The 24,772-nt window shown below is 43.5% G+C and overlaps 1 protein-coding gene across 5 annotated transcripts in view; it reads left to right on the top strand.

The window, feature by feature from the left end:
• The window catches only part of JARID2 (jumonji and AT-rich interaction domain containing 2), a 225,216-nt gene that overhangs the window by 83,183 nt on the left and 117,261 nt on the right, over positions 1–24,772 (top strand). For 4 of the 5 annotated variants that reach the window (XR_011329170.1, XM_069809163.1, XM_069809165.1 and 1 more), the window contains one exon: positions 13,889–14,024. Coding sequence is in view for 2 of the 5 variants with exons in the window: in XM_069809163.1 (XP_069665264.1) it covers positions 13,889–14,024 (136 nt within the window). In the remaining 3 variants the exon portion in view is untranslated. Of the gene's footprint in view, positions 1–13,888; positions 14,025–24,772 lie in introns of those variants that run through there. The other variant, XM_069809166.1, reaches the window with a different exon arrangement.

The following is a 24,772-nucleotide window of genomic DNA, read 5'->3' as shown; positions in this document are numbered from 1 at the left end:
GAGGTGAAATGATGTGGCCGGTCATGCAGGAAACCCAGCCCAAATAACGAAATGCTGCCTCTTTTCCTACTGCAGGGTAAGGCTAACAACAGGCACCTGATGCTAATCGTGTGTGGGGAGGTATCTGTCAGCCTGTGCTTCTGCCTACTCTCTGGGCAGCAGCCCCTGGAAAGGCTGGAGGTCGGTAGATACCGCTGCGTGGGGTGGAGGAGCCCATAGAGATGCCCTGAAATCCTAACTTGGCATTTGCTCCTTGCTGCCGTTGCAGGAGGTTTTCGTGTCTCTGTCAGTTGTGCTGGTAACACGCAAAGCTAGGTTTTGCAAGAGGAAGGTGAGGTAGCAGGTGACTGAATCAGAAGCTGGTGTCGGGGATGTTGCTCGGGATGGTTTAGCAGGCGGGTGAGGTGCTGTGACGCTCACCTGCGAAGGTCCACCTCCAAGGTAAGGGAGCGACGTGAACGGGATGATTGCAGTGACGGAGCGACGTGAGCGGGATGACTGCAGTGACCTTAGCTTGATGCAAACGAAGAGGGGTCGGGGTTTGCAGAGAGATGATGCCATTCTCGTACTGCTCACGATGTTTTTGCAAGGCTAAGAGCAAATAATCTTGAAATGAGCTGGCAGTTTTATGATTGGGTTTTATGAGCTTTTATGATGTTTATAATCTGACATTGAACTCGCAGTTTAAGAGGTGAAAGGTTTAAAGGAACACAGTAGCAAAGGCGTACCACTAAATTTCTTCTGGGTGTAATTTTAACGTACATCTTGGATGCTTTCCTGATGTGGTGGGTTTGCTGAAGTATGGGCAATGCAGTTCACAGTGTGTGTCACTGAGTAAAACTGACCCCATCCTTATCACGTGTTCAACATAGGGAAGAATTGAACAGAAAAGTGATTTTTGCTTTCTCTAAGGAAAGGCGTGGACTGGAGGTAACTGGCTAGGTCCCAAAATGCAGTCTTTGCATTTCCATTTAAATCCCAGCCACAGAAATATTGTACGTTGTCCATGCCCGCTTGTTTTCTTGGGTGTTTTTCCGATACCAGTAAAAATCTAAAGTCCCCTGCAATCTGTAAACTGGAATTCTTAAATTATGACCTTTCCCCCATGGTACTTTTGGAGAAAATGAATAATCTTGTCTTGCGATTCTGCATCCACTTCTTTTGATGGATGTGTGCTTCAGAGGTCCTGCCTGCAGATGTTTGCATACATATAGCACAAGCCTGTTCTTACTTAACTATCCATTTCATTTTCCCTGCGTTATCTCGTATTGCTCTGTAGGCTTGGTGAGCAGCAGGTTTGCTGCTGGCTAGCTTTTTGAGGTTTCTGTTATGCAGAGTACTGTATTTGTCTCCTGGTTCTTTGATTTGTAATGTTTTGCCTTTGATTGCTGCAGAAGGCATAAACAAGCCTGTCAAAAGCCTTGTTTAGCGCGCAGATTCTGTGGGGGTGGCTGGCAGCCTCAGACCCTAAAATAGATCTAGCAATGAACTGAACGGCTTAAAACCCTGAGAATTTAATTTGATCTTTCTTGTTGCTTTAAATATTGGGACTGAATGAGGATTTCTCTAACAGAACAGAAGGTGAACATGTTGGTATGTGACAGTAATAGAAGAAGGGTCCAGACCTGCTGTCATTGAGATGCTCTTCTGCAATCAGAGGCTGGGCTTGGCTGCCGAGTAGCGGCTCGTCTGCTGTAAGTCACCGTACCTGGGGAGAGAAGTGCTGTATCCTCTGATTTTACAGCATCCATGGGGGGTTGTTCTGAAATGCTTCTCTGGATCCTGTTGTGGGATAGTCACTGTAGGAAGACCTAAAGCAGTCACTCGCAGTTTTAGTGTCTGTTTTATGCTAGCTTTGTGAAGGAAGAAAGAAGGAGCTGCAAAATCACCCAGGGGTTCTTTTTTTCTTTTTCTTTCTTTCCTTCTTTTTTTTCCCCCCCTCCCCTTTTTCATGTAGCACCATGCAGTTTGTAATATCATAGCTGGGGTTTTCAGTTGTGGTGGTGTGAAGGTAACAATGATTTGGCTTCGACGTGCTGTAACAGCTGCAGAATTCATTTGAGCTTAGAAGCCTGTGAGTTATAGCTGTGATGCCATTTACAGCTTTTATGGAAGAGCTCTTAAATTTGTGAAACGTGTTACTTTTTGAAGTGCATTATATTTGTAATTTGAATTCTCTAAAATCCTGTCTGAGGAAAAAAATAGCTTTGAAAATCCCCCTCTGCCCGCTAAAAACATGGAGAACTCTTACCAGGCGGGGAAGCAAGTCTCTTAAATTGAGTGATAGAACACATAGATGGATTTGTAAGTGCTAAAATGTCAATTAGTGCACTTAAAAGCTTAATGGTTGTCTTTGATGTGCTTCTAATATCTTCAGTAAAGTTTGAATGTTGCCATTGATCAGGGAGTGGAGGAGGGATGAGGGAATTGACTGCGAACCCAAACAGTTCTGGGGAGCGGAGGGGCTCGTTCTCTGCAGACCCCTGGTTGTAAGGGCTGTGCCGGTGTGGGCACCTGGCACCCTGCCTGCCCATCACCCCTGCCCCGGTGCTGCGTGCCGAGAAACCCCCAAAAGCGAAGGGAAAATGATTGTGCCGTTATGTTGAAAGTTCTCGTGCAGACTTGTTGGTTTAAAAAAAAAAAAGGGGAAAAGGAAAAGATCATGGAAAGGTTGAAACTTGATTATGTTTTTTCCTTATCTGTTTAACACAGATCCTGTTGTTGTGAAACACCTGTGTGTTAAAAATCATTCTGTGCAATTAGGAAAGCCTGCTATCTCTATAAGAAGCAACTCCCCCCGACCCCTTTCCCCACAAAACCTCTCAGCTGCCTGTTATCTTCTTAATTTAACCATTCCAGGGAGAGGTAATGTGGCTTCACAAATCAGGCCAGATCTTAAAGAGCTGCTGGTAGCCATTAGCTCTTCCTTCTCCCTCGTCTTTTAAATTGTAGCAAGAACTGAACCTTGTGTGTGGCAGAGCAGTGCTTCAGCCTAGCTCCATCTGAAATTCTTGACTTTGGTACCCTGAGCAGTCTGCTGCAACTTCAATTCCAGGTAATGGTCTTTACCCTCCTCTGGCACTGGTTATTTGGAAAAATGTTTTGTGGGCCTTCTGGGAAGTGACTGGGATGCATTCATCTGATTTGTTACTGAGTGATTGCCTCACAGAGCAAATGCCAGTTTTATTATTTGCTTCCCTGTGCTACTAAAATACCATCATTTGTTTGCTGGGTAGTATTTTGGAAGTCAAATACATTTAATACTGAAGGGTGAGCTTAGTAAAGCTTTAGAGCGTAGGTTTTCACTGATTATATCGCTTATCTTCGTGCAGAAAATTTGCTGATGTAACTAAAGTGACCTGAAAATACATTCAGAGTATCTTTAGAGTCTCCTCATATGTCTTCTTTAATTGGCTTACGAGCGAACAGTACAGATTTAGTTTGCTTCTTCCAGCTTCAATAGATACTCATCCCCTGCCCAGCTTTAACGGATATTCTGCCAGTTGGGAATGTAAACAAGGACAAAAAGTGTCTGATAAAAATCTCACTTTTTGGATAGTACATCAAGCAAAATTGACATGTCATGCTCTTAGCACAGTATCAGCATGTCCATCCCAGGAGCCTGTGTCAATACAACTGATTTAGTTCCCCATCCAGTTCAGTAAAATTGATTGGGGCCCTGATATCCTGAGATTTCCCAGCAATAGGTTCAGCACGTTTGGCTCTGTCACTACCCCTCCTGGGTTTAAAGACTGACAAGATGGGTTAGTTGTTTTCTTCCTTTTTTAAATCTTCTTTTAAACCTGGTGACTGCCTGAGTGAGGGGCATCCTGCAGACTGACATGGAAGAGCAGGACACCAAGTTAAACATTTCCAAGCTAAGGTGAGGGACTTCCTGCATCACCCAGACCTGCTTTGGGTCAGATCTACGCAAACTTGCAGGTCTGTCACCGTGCAGGTTACCCTGCAGGTAGAGTTTGCCATGCCCTGGCTTCGGCAGTGCTGCTTGCCCTGCTGCTGGCCATGGTCTTCTTGCAGGGGTTTGGCGGTGGAGCTACTCACGTAAGCGTGCTCTACTTCAGTGCCAGCCAAGTGAGTCAGGTGAGCCAGGACCTCCTGTTTCATCTCTTTAAACCAGCCCAACCCATTCATACTGGAAAGGTTTAAATGGGAGTGAGTGAGCCGCTCTGCTTGGTGCAGGGTCATCCAGCAGGGATATGGTGACCTTCCAGCGTCCACAAGGGGACCTCCGTCCCCAGCCTCAAGCCTGTGAAGGCGTCACATTCCTGATGGGTACAGCTATATTAATGTCGCTGAACTGTGTAGGCTTTGGGCTAGTGTATTTATTTCACTGAGGGAGCAATATAAGTTTTATACTGGCAAATGCACGTTTTTGCTGGTATATACTACTACACTCCTAGAAAGCAGATAGATGAGCAGATCTTTTCCTGTTATAGGCAAGGCTTCATCATCCAGGTACCGAACATAAGTGCTGACCTGTTGTATTTGTGAGGGTAGATGCTAAACACATCAACGGTACTCCAGCTTCTCTAAAATATTGGTACCACTGACCTTTCAGACACTCTGAGATGCCAAAAAATTAGATCTCCTTAAATTCCCATAGAAATATTGAAGGCAAATTTATAACACACCAGTCATGTCCTTCTCTTTTCCCTACTACCGTGACACTATGGCGTGCAAAAGTGGTTAGTATTTTTCAAGTAAAGGATCAGGCTTTCTGTCTGAGGGTGGAAAAAGGTCTTAAGATAATCAGTAATATGCAGCAGGATTGGATTAGCCATATTAAACTTCACATCTGTAGGTCTTACTAACAGACATTTAAACTGTAGAAAATGCTTTTTAGTGGACTGTATTCGTATGGTTGCATACTGGAGCTTGAACACCTTATAAAAATATGAAATTAATCAAAATGAAATTAATTAGAATATATTTGAATGTAATTATCTTGAGCTGCTGAATACTCTTTGTGCGTACTGGGTTTTATGTGTCTATCTGAAGTGTACTTGGTGGAGAGTTTTAATTAGAACTGGAGACGGAGTAAGGATATTTGGAATGTGAAATTTATAAATGGCAGTGATTTTCAGCTAGGAGTGCAGAGGTTTTTTTGGAGCTCGCTACCATTTCTCACTTCTCTTTTTCCCTCTTCTTAATAAGCTACTTTTATGTTCAAATTAATACCAGATCCTGAAAAAGGAAAAAATCCTGCTGTGGCTCTTGGTCTTCTGCAGCGTGATCAGAGTTGTCAGATCCACAGCTGCAGGAGATTTTTTACCTTTGTGTGTTTAATGGCTCATACTACTCTGTTCTTTGACCATACCATTTAACTGTAAAAGTGCAGGGCTGGGGATGGCACAGGACATGTGGCTGCCTTGACTACTGTCTCAGATGTCGGACATGCCAAGACTCAAAGAGCTGATTTGGCAGCTGCCCAGCAGATTTTTATAAAGGCTCAGTTGGTGGCCAGAAACCCAGGCTGTCAGAGTTGTGTTATGCAATAAATTGTTTTTCAGCAGAAGTTTCTAATCCAATTTCAGCTGTAGTTTTTTAGTAGTCTGTAATCAAAGATAAGTATACATTATTTCATGGTGTTTCAGAGAAGTGAAGACGTGCAGCGTGAGTGTTCCCCATCAGGTCAGTTTGTTTGTTTTTCTTTTAAGATGGATTTAGACCTGTTCACCTATGTGGGAAATGATGCTTATATTATTTTGATTTCTGCCTGGGAGGCATGTATCAGTATACAGCATACCCTTTCAAAGATAATTCAATGTGCGATTTAGGAGGCATTCCCTTTTTTTGAAGAGAGCACCAAGTAAGGAACCTATTTAGCAAGTCAGAGGTTTTGCTCAGGCATAAATTGGCTACAAGTGATGGTCAAACAGAAGATGGTACCTTGTCAGGCTGGGACCTACCAAAAGTGTTGCAGGTCCTGTCCCTCTAACAGATATTCTCCCCCCCCATATTTCCCTTTCACTCCCCTAAAGTAAATAATTCATCGTGGAAAAAAGGGGCAGAGGTGGGTTATGGGTAATCTGAATGCAGTGAGATATTTGGGGTTTACAATAGTTCCATTACAGCCAAGTGGTTTTAATTTCCTGAATACTGTCTGCGATGCTCTCCCTTCCTTACAGTGACTGTCGTGGTTTGGTGCAGTGGTAGGGTTGCATGCCTCCAAGTGTGGGTTGCTGCTAAAAGGGGCAATCCTGCCTTTCTCTCTGCCTCAGCCGTAGCTCCTATATTGCCATGTGGTTAGTAATAAGGGAGCTGATTTGGCTGAAAGCAATCATTTTTCTTGTCATGGGGTGAGATTTTTGAGTCTTTTCCCCAATCAAACTGGTCAAACGGCCGCATAAAGGCTAGTGCTGGCATCAGGGTTGGGGCAGGTGCATCCCACGTGGTGGCAGGTGAATTTGCTTAAGCTGGTTATGAAAACCGCTCCCTCAGTCTGAATAATCACCTTGTACCTTCACACCTCTTTCTTCTTCCAGCACTCTGCTACCCTTGGCTTTTTGTGGCTTGCTTCTGCATGCTGCCAGCTCTCATCAGAGCCCAAAATTCTGGCACTCTGGTTGCAAAATGGTTGATTAGATTCCTGGTCTGGCCTAAGAAAGTCGTAGCTCTGTAGTCAACTGCTGTCGAGTTGAAGTCCTGCTGTAAGCTGATAAATTAGGAAACTTTAGACCTGGCTTTACTCTGAATTTGTTTGGGTTTAGCCTTTTTTTTTTTTTTTAAAGTGTTTTTCTTGGCAGACCAACACGGGAAACAGTTGATGTCTTGTAAGCTTTCGCTAGTTTCGTATTGAGTAGTAGTTTTCTAGAGGTGCAGAAACATTGCCAAGGCCTCTGAGTTTATGTAAAAGAACCAATTAACACATGAACCCACTATTTTTAAATATTTCACTATTGGGCCTAAGATAAAGTTAGGAATTATTTTTTTATGCCTCAATTCTGGGAGCCTGTATGAAGACACTAGTGACTTCTGTTTGGAAATTTCAATGGTAACTTTTCTACCCTAATGTATTTTTGCAAGAGCAGGTTGAAGCTCACTGGGCTCAAAAGTGCCTGAGGTCTTTAGTGACCCAAAACCCAGAGCATTTCTCTCCCGTGCTGCTGCTCTTAGAAGAATTTGGTCTGAAAGGAGGAAACACAGTCCCCAGTGCAGCAGGAGGTGGTGAACGAGCCCAAATGAACGGGAGAGTGCAGGGGATGAAAGCTGTAGGAGAAGTGCTAAAGCAGGAAGAAGAGAGATTTTTATTTTCCTCCATCATTTCTTTGCTGTGTTAACATTGGTTCTGCTAGTCAGGAGCTGTAACGTAACACGAGTTCCTTGGGGAAGTTTTCTGGAAGTATGAGGGAAAAAGTCGCTATAATTACCAGATACACTTAAATGCTGTAACAGAACCATTAATAAAGAAAATTTCCCCTTTCTTCATGTTAGTTAGCACATTTTTAAAACATGACCTATTTTCCTAAACTAGACAGAACAGATTACATTTTCCAGAAGGCATGAGTCACTGTACTATAAAGTCTCCAAGCCGTATCAATCTTCATCAACTTAAGCCATTCATGAGGTTTTATTTTTTCTCACTGAATATAAGCAGTTTGTTTTAAATGAGAAACTGCTACATCCTCTCTGGATAGTTAAACTTGATTAAAAGGTTAAATATTAAATAAGTGTGAACTTTATTCTCGGAGGAGAAGGGAGTGGAGGGACCTTGATAGTGAGCAAAAGACTGCCAGGATATTACCGTGGGTATATATGGGTATATCCAGTTTGCACGATGCTGTGTTTGGCTGCAAGACGTCCAAGCAGCACGATAGCTGCCAGAAGGAGCCAAAAATCTTTATTTATATAGCTTCAGTTGAATATTCTAGAGTCTGGTTTCAAATCGTTACCCTGGAAGTTCAAACTTTTGCTAGGAGTTTCTGCCGAGAAGAGCTTCTTCCATCTGGTTGTGGAACAGCCCACTTGCTCCTGCAAGTTACGTGGAGAGGGAGTTTGCACCGATGGGCCAGTGCCGGGGTTTTCGTCTGCGAGTACGATGTGCGTTCGGGGTGGCGAGAAGGTTGATGGGACTTTGCGGTACAATGGAGACCTCTGCTAATGCAACGGGGGAAGTATGTGTGTTGCTAGAGTAGTAAGACTTTGCACTTTCTCATGAGGTTCATGCCATGCCATATGTATACCGAGGAAGTGGGCTTTGTAAATGAATAAGCACGCTAATTGCGCTTAGCGGTGGTAACTCCCCCAAGACTGCACAGAAGATCTCTTTCAGACTTGGAAGGCGTATCTAGGTTTTCCACCAATTTCTCTTAGGTTTGGGTTTTAGAGAAAAACAGGTATAACTGTTTTCCATTGATAATATACAGCCAAAAGGCAAAAATCTGTTGCAGGTCTTGAGTCTAGTAAACAAACATTTCCATTTTGGTCCTTCGGCTGAAAAGTAATTTATATGATCTCTGAAAATGTGTTGTCTGTTTTTCATGCAAAAGACAGATTTTTGTTTTGTTGCTAACTAAACACAGGAAAAACCACCCTTTGAAATGGTTCTCCTTCAAAAATATCCTTGAGGAAAGGGTAGAAGCTTGTGGTTTATTTTTCCCATTGCTTCAAAATGACCTTCTTACATCTGCGGGAAAGACTCTCTGGGGGCTGTTGAACCATGAAAGCATATTCATTTAGGGCATTGGGTGCCACAGTGATTTTAACCGAGCGTTGGCTGCAATGCTGGAAAAAGAAAAAAGAGGGGGTTTGTGTTTTGTTGTTTTGCTTTCTGCAACCTGGCATGAAGAATGGGGTCAGGAGATGCGTGCTTGGGAAAGACCCAAAGAGAGAGCTGGAAACCCGCCAGCCACACTGAGTCATAACACACATGCTTATAAGTATCTTTGTACCTTACAAAGTCCTGACTTTTCAAATAAAACCATCACTGCTGTTAAAGTATTTACATAGAAGTAAAACAAATAGCATGGAGTGCTGCATGCATTCTCCCTTGTTCCAGCTCTGTTTTACCCCATGAACTGTGACTCCTGTTTGCTTAAGGCAAGGCCAGGCCAGGCTGAAGAATGCCGTATCTGGCGATGAATGAACGGAGAAGCTCGAGTCATGCGTACGAGTATAATTCTGCTGCTGCTTGTGGAGCAAAGCAGCACGCAGCAGCGTCTGCTACTTCGGGCTGACGTTTCACCTACCCAGGAGGTGGCGTGAAGCCTGCCTCTTGCTTCTGCCTGCTTTGTGGTTTTTTGTTTTGTTGGGGTTTTTTTTGTTTGTTTGGGGGGGTTTTTTTGGTTTTTTTAAGGATTTCAGTATAACTTCAGAAGTAGGAAGGCTGTGTGCAGGCCACATGTGCAAGCTAGGCCGCTGAACTGCAGTCAACAAGCACCTAAGCTGTAGATGAATGGTGAAAGGTACAGGTGGTGCACATTTTGATTTCACTGCAAATATATACACGTTATATACTGACGTGCATTATCTATATATACACTTATATTTATGTATGCATGATGTTAATATGTATATATTTTAGTTTCTATACACACATTAATATAGGTATTGTATATTTGACGTATAATACACATTTAATATGCACCTAGCAAAACCCCACATATGCACACACACGTGTGTGTATATATATTTCTTTCCAAATCAGCAGTATGTGGCAGTAGCCTGTTGCACTGTTCTACAAACATCATCTCTACAAGCGTAGAGCTGAAAGCAAGCTGCCAGCCAGGTAGCACAAAAGAGAGCTGCTTTGCTCTCCACCAGGTAACGTCCTGTGCAGGGACGTACCGCGTAGGTACGCGGAGGTTGTGCTCCTCTGCCCTGTCCCCTTGGACTGAACTTGTTGAACTGTTGCTTGGCTGCCCCGGTAGCTGAAGTTCAGATATAAATGTACAAGACGTGGTTCCCCGAAACAACATAACAAAGAAGGTGGCATGATTAAAATTTTTAGCAGTTTAAAGGAAATGATGCAGTTCTGTTTCTTAATTCTGCTCCAGGGCTTCCCTGGTTGTTTGCGTCTGTTACTTTTTTACTGAGTTTATAAGCTAGTCTTAATGTCAGATTGGGAGGCAGAAATCATCTCGGCTGACCTGCACAGTGAAGGCTCTGGGTTGAACCTACAGTTTAAGATGTTATTCAGTCCTTTTTTGGGTCCAAATCGATAATGGACAATCCATTAGTTCCCTGTAAGTCGTTTCAATGGCTAATTACTTGCACAGTTGCAGAAATTGTTCTTTAATTCTGTCTTACGTTTTTCTGAATTCAAGTTCCAGCTGTTGGATGATACTATACCCCTCTCTGCCAGCCTCAAGAGCCATCCATTATCAAATTTCTCTCCCTGTGGAAATATTTCAAGGCAGAGATCAAGTCAGTCCCTTTGAGGTTTTTTTTGCTGTTTTTTTGTTGTTGTTGTTGGTTGGGTTATTGTTTGGTTTTTTTTCTTTGTTTTTGACAAGTTACATAGATGAAATTCCTCAGGGCTTTCACTTGAGGCTATTTCCAACCGGTTCTGGGTGTGCGCGTGTTGTTTTGCCGAAGTCCGGTAACTCTTCCGGTCGCTGGCAGCGTGAGCGCAGAGCGGGGCGTGCGGCGGCTCTCCCTCCACTGGCCTGACGAGGCAGAGACAATCTGACCCATGTAATTATGGTTAAATGTGTCGGGAGCTGGAGCTGCCGGCAGCTCAGCTGGGCTCCGAGTCAGCTGCTCTCCGGCTTGCGGCTGCTTTTGTGCCGCGGGCTCGGGGGAAGATGCCGTCGATGATTGTGAAACCTTTTTATTGCTCCTGCATATGGAGCCGCGTGAACGTGGATGCTGGCAGCGGCTTAGCCCCTTATTTTGCTGACCTTGGATAACACGGTGTTGGGGAACTTGAGGTCCTTCCCCCCCCCCCCCCACCCAAGCTGAGTGGCAGGCCGTGGGGAAAGCCCACAAAGAGAGCGGCGTAGGCAGGATGGTGACTGCAGCCTCGGCACATCGGGGCTGGTGGGAGCTGTGGTGTGGAGAGACTCCCCTGTGCGTGTTTCTGTTGAGAGTGCTGCTGTTATGGAGGGGGGGTGAAGCCAATACAGTTCACCTTGAGGCGTACAGCTCCACGAGTTGAGCATGAAGTGTTGCTGTGCCGCTTCGGGGGCTGCTGAGGGAGGTCTTTGTTCCCGCTTCCTAGGACCGGTCTCTTCCCTGGCGTCACCATGGCCCACGCAGCCCCCAGACCGGTGGGGAGGCAGGAGCATCTCCTGCAGCAGGGCTGGAGCCTCCAGCTGGCACCAGAAAGACATCTCGGTGTCGTTGTCCCTCAGAAAACAGGGTGCCGGGTTGCACGCCATCCTTTCGCGTGTCCGGCACGTTGTCTGGGGAGAGGGAGATGACTTCAGGCCCTTCACAGAAAAACCCCGAGAGGGTGGCCTGGACCTGAGAGGCCTCTGGTGCGTGGCCGTCATCTCCTTCCCTCCTGCAGGAGGGACTGTCGCCAGCGTTGTACCTGCCAGCGGTCACTCACCCGCTGCAGTCGGCCGCCGGGTTGGCACGTGCCGATTTAAAGATCAATCCTGTCAGCGGGTTTCGCCCTGTCGCTGCTGAAACGGCGAGCACTGCCATGTGCTCCTTGCAGTGAGCTGTCGCGACAAAGTGGATTTAAGTGGGATTCATTTCTTTGTTTTTATTTTTTTTTTCCCCTGCATTTTTAGGAGGGATAAAAGGGCCAGTGGGATTGGGAACCGATGGGTGTTTTCGTGCAACTTCCAGCTCCTCGGGACTGTGGGGTCTGGTGGAAGACGGGATTTGTTTGTGGCGTTGGGACGGGCCTGGTGTTTCACAGGACGGAGGACTCGGGCTGACAGGGGCTAAGGAAAGCGGCATGTCTCTGAGTAGGCCTTACGTTAACTGGGCTCAGTCATTACACACACACACGCCTTGTGTATGCCTGGCTTAAAGTATATAAAAATACAGGGTGGTGGTTTTGTTGCCTCTTGTTCGGGTTTCTGTGTAACTTGTCTAGGTTTCAGGGTCAGGAGCAGTGTGCCTGGCCAGAGGGCTCTGTTGTCTCCTCACGTTTGCTGCCCGTTATACGAGGAATTCATACAAATGCCAGTGAAGGGAATGAGCGGTGTCTGCGGTCCTGTGCCTGTAACACAGACAGGTGCTGGAGGTGCTTATGGCTGTTTCCTAACTGAGCGTGATTCTCTTGAGGATTTAATAAGTAGTTTCTGTGAAAACAGAAAAGCATAATGTCCCGACAGGCCCGTGTCGTTGGGAACGTAAATGGGGCGTCTTTGGGCAAGCTTTGTTAAAATCGAGCAGGCTGCAGCCCTCCCGTGTTTAGTGTCGCTTCTGGTTAGGGCTGAAGTTGCGTTGGCAGCAAAATGGTAAGCCAGAGTTGTTTGTCTAAACCTCTGTTGACAAAATAACTGGATGTACTAGTCCTTTTAAAATGCTTGCCTGGAGATTTTTTTTTTTCTTTTTTGGTTGCTGTGGGTGTTGGGTTACAAAGTTTGCTTTCTTGGCCCAGAGCTGCCTGTGCTCTAAAGCTCCCTGGGCATAGCTCAGCCTTCTTCAAAGTACAGTAGCTTATCCCTCGTGTGAAATGCACATCCTGCTGCCAAAATGCTGGCTGCTTTCACTGCACTCATTGTGTTGTGCTTTTTTTTTTTTTTTCCCTTTCCTTCCCCCCCGCTCCCCTCAGGTAATTTGTCATACAAATTTTTTTTTTTTTTGGGGCAGGGGGGGAATGTTATTGATCACAGTTCAGCAGCTGAATGCCAATATCTCACTAGAAGAGTGAAGAAAAAGCTATCAATGGGTGAATGAAGTTGATGGTATTGGTCACTTCTTTGACACGCGGGATGGTATAAACTCCCCTACCTCCTAGTGGGGATCGCCAGTGGAGCTTTTGGGGTTTCTATTGCAGTGTGGCAGTATGCTGTGGTACACTTACCTAAATGAGGCCTGCCTAGAAATGTTAATCTTTTTGCTTGGCAGTGATGTAGCCCATGAAGAATTCAAGGGCAAGAATGCTCAAATAGTAGTTTTTAAAGGCCCTGAGACAATTATAGGACTTATGAAAATATGATGACTTACCTGATCTTGCTTATGTCTTTATATCAATTTGCTGACTTAATTTATTTGAATGCTAAAGGCTTTAGGGAAATGCTTTTCCAGGGAATTAATCTTTTAACTAAAGCAAGTACTAAATATGACATACACTAGTATTCCTTTTGACAATATTGCATTTGTCTCCTAAAAATAAAGCAGAAAGCATATGCCCTGTGGGCAAAATTCCACTTGGCTTTACACTTGGATAAATTCAGAATAACTTCATTGATAACAATATACAACTTCATTGTAATGCTGCAATAAATGCAAATCGCTAAACCAGAGGGAAAAAAAAATCCTGAGCCAAGAGGCGCAAACAAAGGCCAAAGTGGCAACAACAGCAGTTGGTTCACAAAACTTACCTCTTAAATTGCTGCAACGTTCAATTTAGTGGTTCCCCCACCCCTTAATTATCTGGGAGAGCACTTCCTGGCTGTGATAAATTTCTCTGTAAGGGATTCATTATGAGGATTTTAACAAATAAGTTTCACCTCCTGTCTAACACCTGGTACACAGCTACTGCAGGATCAGTAGGATCACTTGCAGGATAAAGGATTAGAGGGACTAATGCTCTGATTTGATAATAGTCATGTTTTTGTTCTCTGGTAGAGCTGATCAAGTTTAGGTTGCATTTTGTTACACAGTATTTTTCTTAAGCCTTTTTTTTTTTTTTTAAATTAAAAATAATCTATATAGCCCTAGGCTTTTGGGTTTTGTTTGTTCTGGTTTTTGTTTCAGATGCATGCAACTAATGTCTCCTTTCCATTTCCGTCTTCTTTAGGATGACAGCGATGGGATTCCCTGGTCAGAGGAGAGGGTGGTACGGAAGGTCCTTTATTTATCTCTGAAGGAGTTCAAGAACGCACAGAAGCGGCAGCACAGCGATGGCATTAGCGGGAGCCTCAAGGCAGTGAACGGTGAGCTGCCTTTGCGGTACCGCTGGAAGGACTCGGTCCTTTTCAATGCGGTCCTTCTGCTATAGTGAGGAAGGAGACCAGTGCACCATCTGGCATGCACTGTGCCCTTTTGATCTGCACAGGAGAACTTGTTTCTGAAGTGCTTAAAAATGCCCGGTTTGAACAGTTCATATGTTTTGGTTTCTGGCAAACTGATTGAGATGGGGATCAGGATGGAGGGTAGGTGTCAGGCGGGAGGACAGGGACAGGCTGCGGTTCGGTGGAAAAGGAGGCTTCTCTGGTCAGTCTGCTCCCTGATGTGCTGAGTATGTTGACAGAGAAGGTATCCATTTAAAGGTGATTGGCTTCAGTTATCTTGGGGAAGGACAGTCGGACAGAATTTGCCTACTCTGTCATTTAGATGCAAGAAACTGACTAAGCAGCATCTGTATCTCTGGAGTGATCTCAGTCCACGCTGTCTATTGTCCAGAGGTGAAGTAGCATAGGACCTACATAAAAAGACTTAAAGCATTGAGAGGACACAAATGCTGGGACACTGGACTCCCCTAGTTTAGCAGTTCACAGAGCAGTTGTTTACAGGTTTTAAAGGGAGATGCAGACAAGCCTAGATGACAGGAGATCGAAAGGAGTTTTAATTTTATTTATTTAATCTTTTGGCCAATTATTATTTGTTGCTCCCCCTTCCCTTACAGTTTGCTTAAAAAAGCCATGGTGTCCTGAGAGGTGAATATAAAGTGTGTCTCTTTCAGATTCACTCCCTGACAAGGAACCCTTTCTTGAAAAGGCTTTGTCATGCTGGCTTGAGCCTTGAAAGTGACTAGCAGGATTCAGATTTCTGGGCAGGCTTATGGTTTTCTCTTCACTCACAAGAGCTTATTTGTTTCTTTATAGAGGTTTATGGCAGTTCCTTTTAGGCATGTGCATAACTATACATGTGCTAATGCATTAAAGCAGCAGCTGGGTGCTTACTTGGTAGGTTATTCATATTTATATGTAGTTTGCGTTTCTGACGTGGTGAGTCAAATTTCACTGCGTTTTCATGGAGTGTTATTGCTGACAAGGCAAAAACCTAGGTGAATGGCTGGATAACTACAGGCACCATAATAAAGTTGCTGTATTGCGTAAGCAATTGCAAACTCCTTAATGTGATTAAAGAAGACCTCAGACTTCTGAGTTCAGTAATAATATCAAATACTGATCTGATGGGCAGGGGCATCTAGCTTTAGCAGCAAGCCATTAATAAGCTTGGAGGTGTACACAAAACAGCACTGGCTTTTTTTCCCCTCCAACACCTCTGCATCATTGATCTTCTGTCAAACACAATTTCTCTTGGAAAGTGTCTTATTCCATTGTGGGGGTTTTGTTTAGTCAAAGGAAAAAAGTCTAAAGGCGTGAAGCACAGTAATTGTGTGTTAGGAGGCTTTGATGGTGTGCCAGGTTACAGGATGACTGAGGTTTTTATGGTGTCTAGTTTCTCCAAAGGCAGCTTAGATGAAAAGTGAGTTGGCTGGGAATGCTGTGTCGATGCAGGTACCAGACGCAGAGTATGCCACTGGCTTCCTCTGGTAGCGGCATGGCTTGTGTCTTCAGAGCTTGCCTCTTGCATTGAGAACTATAGCGTTTGGTACTTTTCTCCTTCACAGAAGTAGGTGATCAGTTCTTTGGGGGTTTGGGGTTTTTTTTGAGTCAGAATTATATTCTGTGTTACTCTTTCTGTTTGCTAAATGATTCTTTAAATGTCCTGTCTCAGCCCTGCTGTATTTCAACATCATTGTCCAGCAGCATTTTTATCCACTGATATTTGGAAGAATGTTTCATTTTACAGAGAAAAAAGATTTGCAAAAGGGCGGAGGATTGATATTGTGTGGTGACATTAAGACAATCTATTTAAACATACAATTTGTTCATTACATCTTTTAAAAAAACGTAGCCGTGTATTTTCAAATCCACAGGTCTCTGTGGACTGAGGAAAGGGAAGGTCACCCTAAGAAATTACTGAACTATTCTGAATTTAGGGAAGTGTAACATTTTAAGGGTGAGTCTTAGATCCATGGTTTCATACTGTTGGAGTGAAAAAAATACTTCCTCGCATATGTCCTCTGTTCCAACATGCAGGCCACAACCAGTGTTTCTTGCATGTTGATCCAAAAGGTAGCATGCAGTTAAACATAGTTTTATGTGAGCGATCTCTTTATTAATATTCAGTACCCATAGTTCTTGGGAATGGGGGCAGGGTGAATCTAGATGAAATAATTTGAAGTTAATGTGTTCAGTGCTTCTGTAAACCTGGGCTCCCCTGGCTTGAATTCTGGTTAGGGTGCTTTGCCTTGCAAACGTAAAGGAAAGTGTAGGTTTTGTGCTGCACAACCCTGTTGCTGTCCTGAGTGAACTCTAAAGTTTATTGCTCCTTCAGCTGTTGAAAATCAGATAGGCCACCTTCCAGTTCGGTGGCACTGTTGTTGCAAATTTAACCATTTGGCAAATGGTTAACCATTTCCAGGTGTGGGAAGGAGGGGTCTGAGCTGGGGTCAAGCTCTCCAAGTTCCCCGCTCAGTGTGGAAGCATGGATTGGCCTCATGTACTTCTGAGAGCTCAGGGGACCGTGAGCACCTTGGTAGCAGGATTTGATCTGAGTGCCACCATCTGTAGTGCAGAGAGAGTTTCTTTGTTCTGGTTTTGTAACTGTCATCCCTTAAATTTATTTATTTATAGATTTGCTACGTGTAATTCGTTTCAGTAGAAAGTACTTACTTTTGGCAATGGAGGAAGGTAAAATATGCACCAGCCTCTTGCAACTGGTGTCTTTAAGAAGTTTTTATGGATTTAAAGTGGCTGAAGTTGCATAAACATGCTGCAAAAGTTGCTTTGCCAGTGTTTGCCAAGCTACAACTAAACTTGTATGAAAATGATTGTCAATGGTATTTCAGCTTGTGGGTATAGTAGTATCATGAATGATTTGGTAGCTGGAATAATAGTAGATCTTTGATAGTGTGAAAAGCAAGTTCATTTTAAATGTGAGAGATGAACCCATTAACAGGAGTCTTTTCTGTACTAAAGTTACTGCAAGCTCTAAGATGTGCTGGTGGTGGCGCAGAGACAATTTCCACACCTTTCTGAGTAATAAAAATGAAATTTAAAATACATAAATAAAAATTCAAATTACTTCTGGAGATTATATGTATTATAATACCTTGGCTGTCTCCACCTCACTGTTAAAGATATTTGTTATCCTGAAAACAATCCTGCCATTTTCACTCTGTGGCTGAAACCCTGTTGTTTAAGTGGTTCTGATTAAAGTAGCAGGGTTTTGTTTGGGGCTGGTGGTGTGTTTGCAGGTCTCCTTACTCCTACCTCTTTTATATCTCCTTTTCACCTGATAATTTTTGCTTACATGTTTGTGCTGCCAGTTATTTTTCATCCTAATAATAAGGGCGATCGGGTGCATTGTGGCTGTTGTGTCGGTGGAGATATTGCATGCATGTTTATGTTGACTCTAGATATTTGCAGAGTACAGAATAACACCCTACTGTATGCCTTTGTTTGCTATGTGTTTCTCTCCAGCACGTGGGAATATAAAATCTGAAGGAGGTGCTTCTGCAGGTTGTCAAGAAACCCTCTGCAGCCCTAAATGGGATACTGGAACTCGTGATTATGGAAACAAGGTCGTGTGCTGGAAAACCCAGAGGGACCTCTTTAGTGATTTTGATTACTGCTGCCTGTCATTTGTGTTAGGATGTTAAGAATAGGGATTGGTGTTTGGAATAGTGATACCAATTTTCAGAGATCCTCGTCTAAAAGGAAAACCAATTCCCTTGGGAAATTGTTTTCTTCTTCTGTAGCTTAGAATGTGAGATAAGGCTGTAAAAAAGGCAATGAAAGATGTAATTATTGCTTGCATTCTGTTTATGAGAAATGTAGTACCCTCAAAAGAGTGTATCATAAAGGAAATTTTTATGATATAAGATTTTAAATTATGTTTTTCAAAACTTGCGATAAAGAAGAAATTTGTGATACAGAAGTGCCAGTGTTTCATAAATGGAAAAAGTGCCAAAGTTTGCTTCTTTAAGGTGTTTAGTTAATCTACAGAGATGATAAACCGGATGTTAGAATTATTCGAGCAGATAGCGCGTTTTCACTAGCTATACTTTGCCCTAGAAAGGTGTCATGGCAATTTCCAAACACGCCAGCTAGGTTAAGCTTGTGGCAAACATGATCTAGTTGGGAAACCAAATGTATGTGAGGGAATGCTTTGATTCAAGGCAGAAGTTGGAAGTCTTGCTGATTTAATAAATAGAGAAGAGGAAAAATATGTAATTTTGCTCTTCTGAGAGATTTCACCTTACATTTAGGGTTGTTAAAGTAATTTATTTGTGTGTGCTCTTTAAACAGAGAAGGAAGGAACAATGTCAGCACTTCGATGGAGGTCGTGGTTGGTCCACGAATGGCTGTGGTGCCCCTTCCTCCCTTGTGCTGGTCTGCTCCTGCCCTCAGCCGTTCCTGCACAAAAGCTAATGTGACTTTCGTTGGAAAAAGCAAGCCTCCAAAAATGAAATGTCTCTGCACAGAGAGGCAGGAGTCTCTGAGGCAGCCTGTGGCAGGACCGTGGTGCCGGACCCAGCGGCAGCAGCCTGCTCTGACACCTGGGTCAGATCATCCCTTGGCTGCTGCGCTGGCTGGCTGGGGCAGGCAGCAGTGCTATCTGGAAATCGCTGTTTGTGTCATTGCTGCACAGATTTTCAAGTGTTTTCTGCTTGCTGCCCGGGGGTTTCTGTCAATGCCTTCCCAGTGGGCCAGGTTGAAACGAAGGTGCCCGGTGGTAGGGTGGCATGGGGGTTGGATTCATCCAACTCCAACTTGTTGGTGAAACCTCTTTTCCCTGGCCGTGTCGATGGTACCCCAGGCATGGTGTCAAAATTGCAACAGATGTGGTAGAAATGCCTAATCACAGCTAAGCCGGGTGCTTCAGCTCCGTGCCGTGCATTATTTGCCAAAATCCAACTATGTGGGTGTGGCAGCAGCTGCCAACAGGGCAACCGGGTCTTCTCTGGGCTGAGGCCGTGTCTCTTCTCTTCCCACTTGCACAGATGAAAACACAGCAGCCCTCAGGGAAGCGCTGTTGTCTCAGCTGTGCCCCTGCGTGCCCAGAGCGACGTGTGCCTCCTTCATCCCTGGTGCAGATGTGTAGGGTGGACCACTACCCAGCCTTTAATTTTGAACAAGAAAGTAGCCCTCTTCATTGACTGTGATGGTTCAAATATACTGGTAACTTCATCTCTCATATTTCTGAAGGCTGCAATTAAATACTGGAAGAAGGCTTTATGCTAACGTTTGTCTAGGGAGCTTTTCACTCCGTCGCTGATGTGAAATTGCGTTTGTTGACAGTGGGTAATGTCTGTCTGTCTCCTAAGCTTTAGTAGAAGATTGTAAGTGTGCCAAGGACCCTTGTCTGTGTAAGTGGATTTTTAAAATGCATTTACAGAAACAGAAATACCTCTTTCAACTTTGCAATATTTCCCTTTTATGTTCAGAGTAAACAGCCTTTTTGGCTAGTTTTAAATTGTGATTGAATATAGATGTTTTCAACTAAAAGGTTCAGAAAATAAGCATTTGAGCAGATTTGTCATGGCACTCAACATTACTTTCACTTTGGTGCTTGCTGTCAAGTGAATTTAAAGATTAACAAATAAATAACAGGATGTTGGGGTTGGGCTCCATTGAAAATTTCCAAATCTCTTTTCCTTTCTTTGTTTTTTAGAACAGAATTCATTTTCGAGCCTGCCAGGGACTTGCTTGTTCATCGACTGACACAGGCTCTTTTTGCCTCTTCCATCATCACCACTTATAAAAATTCTGCAGGCCAAATTACACCCTCAGTGATCTCTACCCAATTTGATTATGTCCAAATTGTGCTCCTGTCTTAATACAATTTCAGTGTTTGGCAAGACTGCCAGAAAATTTTCTCTTGCAGGACACTCATCGTCCTTTTTCTCTCAAACATAACAAAGGTGGATATTTTTTTAACCAGAGAAACAGAGGAATTGTGTAACTAATTTTCTTAAAACTTCATTTCATGGCCATCTAAGAAGAGTTGCTATTGCCCTGAGTGTATTTCTAATCAAAGTAATTCTAAAAATAATCTTGTCTCTCTGCATATTGCTAATTGTAGGTAATGGAAAATGAAAACGCCAATGAAGAATCTGCAGAGGCACGTGCATAATCTGTAAGAGACTGACTTTATTGTAGGCCTGAAATAAATAAGGTGAGGAAAGGTGGGAGAGAGTTCAGCAGCAGCTGATGGGTCTGGTTCCCCTCCTTTCACCTCCTGCCTTATGCTGGCTCTGCCGTTTGTCTGCCCGTGCAGTACAGCCGGTTCAGCGTACTGATGTGGCAGGAAACTAGACCAGAAAAATGATTAAAAAAAAAAAAAAGAAATAATTTTCATCTGGTTTTTAATGAACTACACAGGTTGATCAAGAGGTTGGATGAGAACCGAATGCTCATTTGGTGGAAATGAGGGGCCAGAGTACCTTGAGTGAAAGCTGCAGGAGGAGGAGACCAGACTCGTCCTTTTTCATAGTAGCAAGCTGCTCGGTTGGCATAGTCATCTTGTCTAACCACAGCCTTAGGATTAGCGCAGTTGTCTTGTCTAACCACAGCCTCAGATGCTAGAAGGACAACAGTTGCCAGAAATAGGAGCAAAAAAAGATGCAGCTTAAAAATTTCTTGGAGTGCTTCACAGCCATAGGTGTTAGATGTATGTATTTCTTAAAAAAAACCAAACAAAACAAAAAAACCAAACCAAACAACTCCCCCCCCCCGCCTTAACCCCAACAGGGGACAACAATTTTGTTTGCCTTGACTGCGGGTCATTCTGCATAGCTGCTGCTTTGGATTTATTATTTGTATCAGCAGTCTGGGGAGCACCCTTGAGTGCAGACTGGTAAACTGCTTCATTCTGTCTTTGGCAGCCATAAGATTGCCAGCCAGCCTAAATTTGCACCCTGGCATCTTTTTGGCTGGCATGTGCAGCTAAAAGAATGGTGGTGGTTTTACCTCGTAGGATTGCCAGCTCTGTCAAAAACTGTACCTTTTGTCAATTCCAGTTTGCTTATTTTAGAAACGAGAGTAAGACATAACTTAAGCAAAGCTGTTTCTTTGACTGTAATATTAAGTGAGATACACTGCTTTGGATTCTAACTCAACCATTTCTTTGGTTAATAATTTTTGTTATGAATAGATTTTTATTGGGATGTTAGAAACCAGAGAGATCTGCCTAGAGCATTGTCCTTCAAGCTGACAGGCTGGGGTGGGTGAAGTTCATTCTGGTGATCTGCTGAGATGAGAACTGGTGGTTGGTGCTGGCCACTTTCTCAAGCTGTTGAGTTTTGTATTAAGAGGAGGTAAAGAGATAACTTGTGGTTTACATAGAAATCAAAACAAAATTAAACAGCTGTTAAAGGTAGTGTAAATGATCAAGTTCCACACTATTATTTGCCTGGTGGATTGAGCTATTGAAAGAGCTGTAAAACTTGCCCGAAGTGCGGACACGAAGTTGAGAAGGCAGCAATCGAGCAGTATGCTCAGAAAAAGTGAGCACAATGCTTCTCTGTTTAAAAGCAATAGTTCTCAGAAGGTATGGGAGTAGGGAGAAAGGCACTTTACCTCTTTCTGTCTGTCTGATGCCCAATGGTCGTCATCATCATCATTATTATTATTTTAGTGTTTATTAAAATGTTCTAGTGGCGATCAAAGGTCTGCAGGTCAGAATATGTAGCTGCTGTTGTAAAGAGGGTTTAAATCTCAGTATTCCTCTTGCTCCCCCACTGCCCATGATTGGCAGAAGGAAACTGTGCATTAAATAACTAGTGTTGTTAATTTGAAGGACAGACAATAAGGGCTATAACCAGAAAAACAGCAGGGAAAGAAAAAGTCAGTCATTAAAATAGCATACTCTATTAAGAATATAGGAATGCAACAGGAAACAAAATCAGTTTCACAAGTAAAAGCAGAGAGACGTTTCAGTCATACACACAGGCTGTGTAATACAGTTTACTGCAGTCAGTCCTAGGGAACTGTATTTTCTGAAACCATGTCTGTGCTTAGCTTTGAATAAGGCTTTTGCTAATTATTTTTATACTATAGCTTTGAGCTATTGGTGCAAGACTGCCTTTTGTGGAGCACTTTCAGAGTATTAGAGAGAACACATTTTCAGTCTTCAAGGGCCTGTCTTGTGTCTTAGAACCTCCACAGCAGTTTTTCCTTGGCGTGGAGAGCATTTTAGAAACGGCTTGCTGTTTGAAAGAGTGGAAAGAGTTTGAGAACTGTTTGGTCCAGCACGACGTTCTTAAGGCCATTAGGCTGTTTTTAATCAGAGCAGATGTCATGTGTGCTGTAAACCTTATCATGTCAACCCTGGCACTAAAGTGGTTTTAAAAGAAAAAGGTAGAGGTTAGTGACAGATGGCTGTAACTGCTGATGAACACAGTAGCCACTTCCGCAAGTTGCCTGACACAGCTGCCAATGCACCTTACTCTTCACCTCAAATACCCTCCATTACTTGTGTTCCCAGGCTTTGACTTGTTAAGTGTACGGGTTGCCAATCAAAATGGATTTGGGGATCCTTGTAGTGACGTGGAGCAAACTGAAAACGTCAGTAGATTAGTATTGTATTATTTTTAGGTGTCGTGAACCCATGTTTGAATGTAGAATTTCTGCTGTGAAAAGCAAGAAATTCACTTGCCTTTTTGAGGAACAAAACTCTTCAGGAATTAGTCATGTTCATTTCATGGCTCATAACAGCTTGGGAGATTGGTCTGCGCTCTGAGGTCATGCTTCCATGTTTCGGTGGGATCTTCTTCATTTAAAATCTCCTCCAAGAAACCATTCTGAAATAACTGCTGTCTTTCGATAACTGGTGATGATGAGAGGTTCATCACATATCAGATACTTCCCAAAGCCTGTGGGTGAATGTTTTCCGAAAAATAAATGTAGCTTAGCATGTATACTGTTAAGTCATAGCAGATTGCTCTACATCATAATAAATGCACATGCATTTTAAAATCTTTTTTGTGTGTCTGACTAGCACAGATTTATTACATGCAGTCAATGTGAGATTGTATCCAGAATTAGTTGAATGCATGTTTTCAATAACCTGCCTTTGATGTCCTTTATTTCCCAATTTAAATGAATTTAATACTGTGAAGGGGGTGTCCAGTCAAAGGTGTAGATATTGAAGCCTTGTGCTTAGGGTGACAGGATGACAGTGACAAACTTGACTCGCAGGTGTTGTTTCTGGCACATCTGAAGGAATTTCCAGCTCCAGGAGCTAAAGGCAGCTGAATTTCCACCCTTATCCATCCTGTTTTCTCCCTTCACAAGACTGTTAGTGAGCGTTGCAATTGCAGTTGGGACCGTGTGATGTTTCAGATCTGTCCACTAAGAGGCTAACTCATTCCAGATAAGTCTTGAACAGACAACATTCATTTTTTACTTTGCTCAGAATTTCCTGTGCTTTGTTCTGCATCTGTTTGTGAAAGACCGGGTTATCTTTGAAAGCCTTCATCTTGTTTTCTTTATTCAAGCTATACGCTAAAATGGAAAAAGAGAAGAGCTGGAAGGAGCCCAGCTGGAACAATCTGCCAAGGATCCCACAGGGGCACAGACCTGGCAAACTCCTGGAACCTCTTCAGCTGACCTCTGGGGCAATTTGGGAAGCCAGGAGATAAGCCACTTCTGCAAAACATTTGGCCTTAGCAAGCTGTTCTGAGTAATGCCCAAAGACCGCACCAGCATTTAATTGCATTTTTCTCCTCCTTTGCTCGTCCCTCACTGAGCTTCAGTAGCGGTTGATGTTAAAAACATTTCAGTTCAGCCTCTTCCTAGTTTTTGTGTGCCTGTGTCTAAACAGATGCGTTAGAGGTAAATCGCACCTTGACGTGCTCTGTTTCAGCCAGGTTGCCTCAAAAGCACATTCTTCCTACAACACCTCCCTCAGACAGTGGTTGTCTCCTCTGGTGCTGTGAAAGGTGAAAGCATTTCATGGCCAACTCTTTTTAAAGATGATCTGTTTACTGTGGCTGCAAAGCACCCCAGTGTTTTTATGTCATGCCTGCTGTGTATGTGGAGAGATTGAAAGAAGCTTGAAAGTGATGAAAATGGCACAGAGGGAGTACAATTTTTCCTTTTCTTCACAATATGGGAATTTTCTTTCTGCTTCAGGGTGGAAATGCTGTCACAATGTTAGCAAGAGCATGCTAGAGCAATGGTAGAAGCGCGTCCTCTCATACAGGAGGATGTTGAGAAAAGGCATCTGGGTTGTACTGATGTGTACAGACGCAGGTGTATTGGGTGGAGAGGGTTGAAGAGGAATTTCAGCCCCTTCTGTTTTTTTCCTGACCCCTGCTCCCTTGCTGTGATGTTGGGATCTCATTTCAGAGCCTCAGGCGCTCTGGCTCTGTATGCCAGAAGGAAGCAGTAGGGTTGCACAGAGCCTCAAAACTGAAGCATCATACGGTAGTGGGCTGAGGTTGGGGAGAGGCATATTCCTGTTACACAGCCTGCATGCAGGGCTCAATTTCCCTTCCCTACTGTTGGTTCCTGTAGTGCATCTGTCCAGGAACGTGCCGTTTCTCTTCCAAGGAAAAGAGTCCCAACTCTTCTCTTTAACGTGACAATCTACGTGACAGGACAGTAAGCAAAAAACTTTATTGTTTTGCCAAGATAATAAAATCTGGTGCTTTCTACAGTAG

The sequence above is a fragment of the Haliaeetus albicilla genome, chromosome 21 (genome assembly GCF_947461875.1).
Source record: "Haliaeetus albicilla chromosome 21, bHalAlb1.1, whole genome shotgun sequence".
NCBI lineage: Eukaryota > Metazoa > Chordata > Aves > Accipitriformes > Accipitridae > Haliaeetus > Haliaeetus albicilla.
The sequence above is the reverse complement of the archived record's forward strand: the minus strand, read 5'-3'. Positions and strand labels throughout refer to the sequence as shown.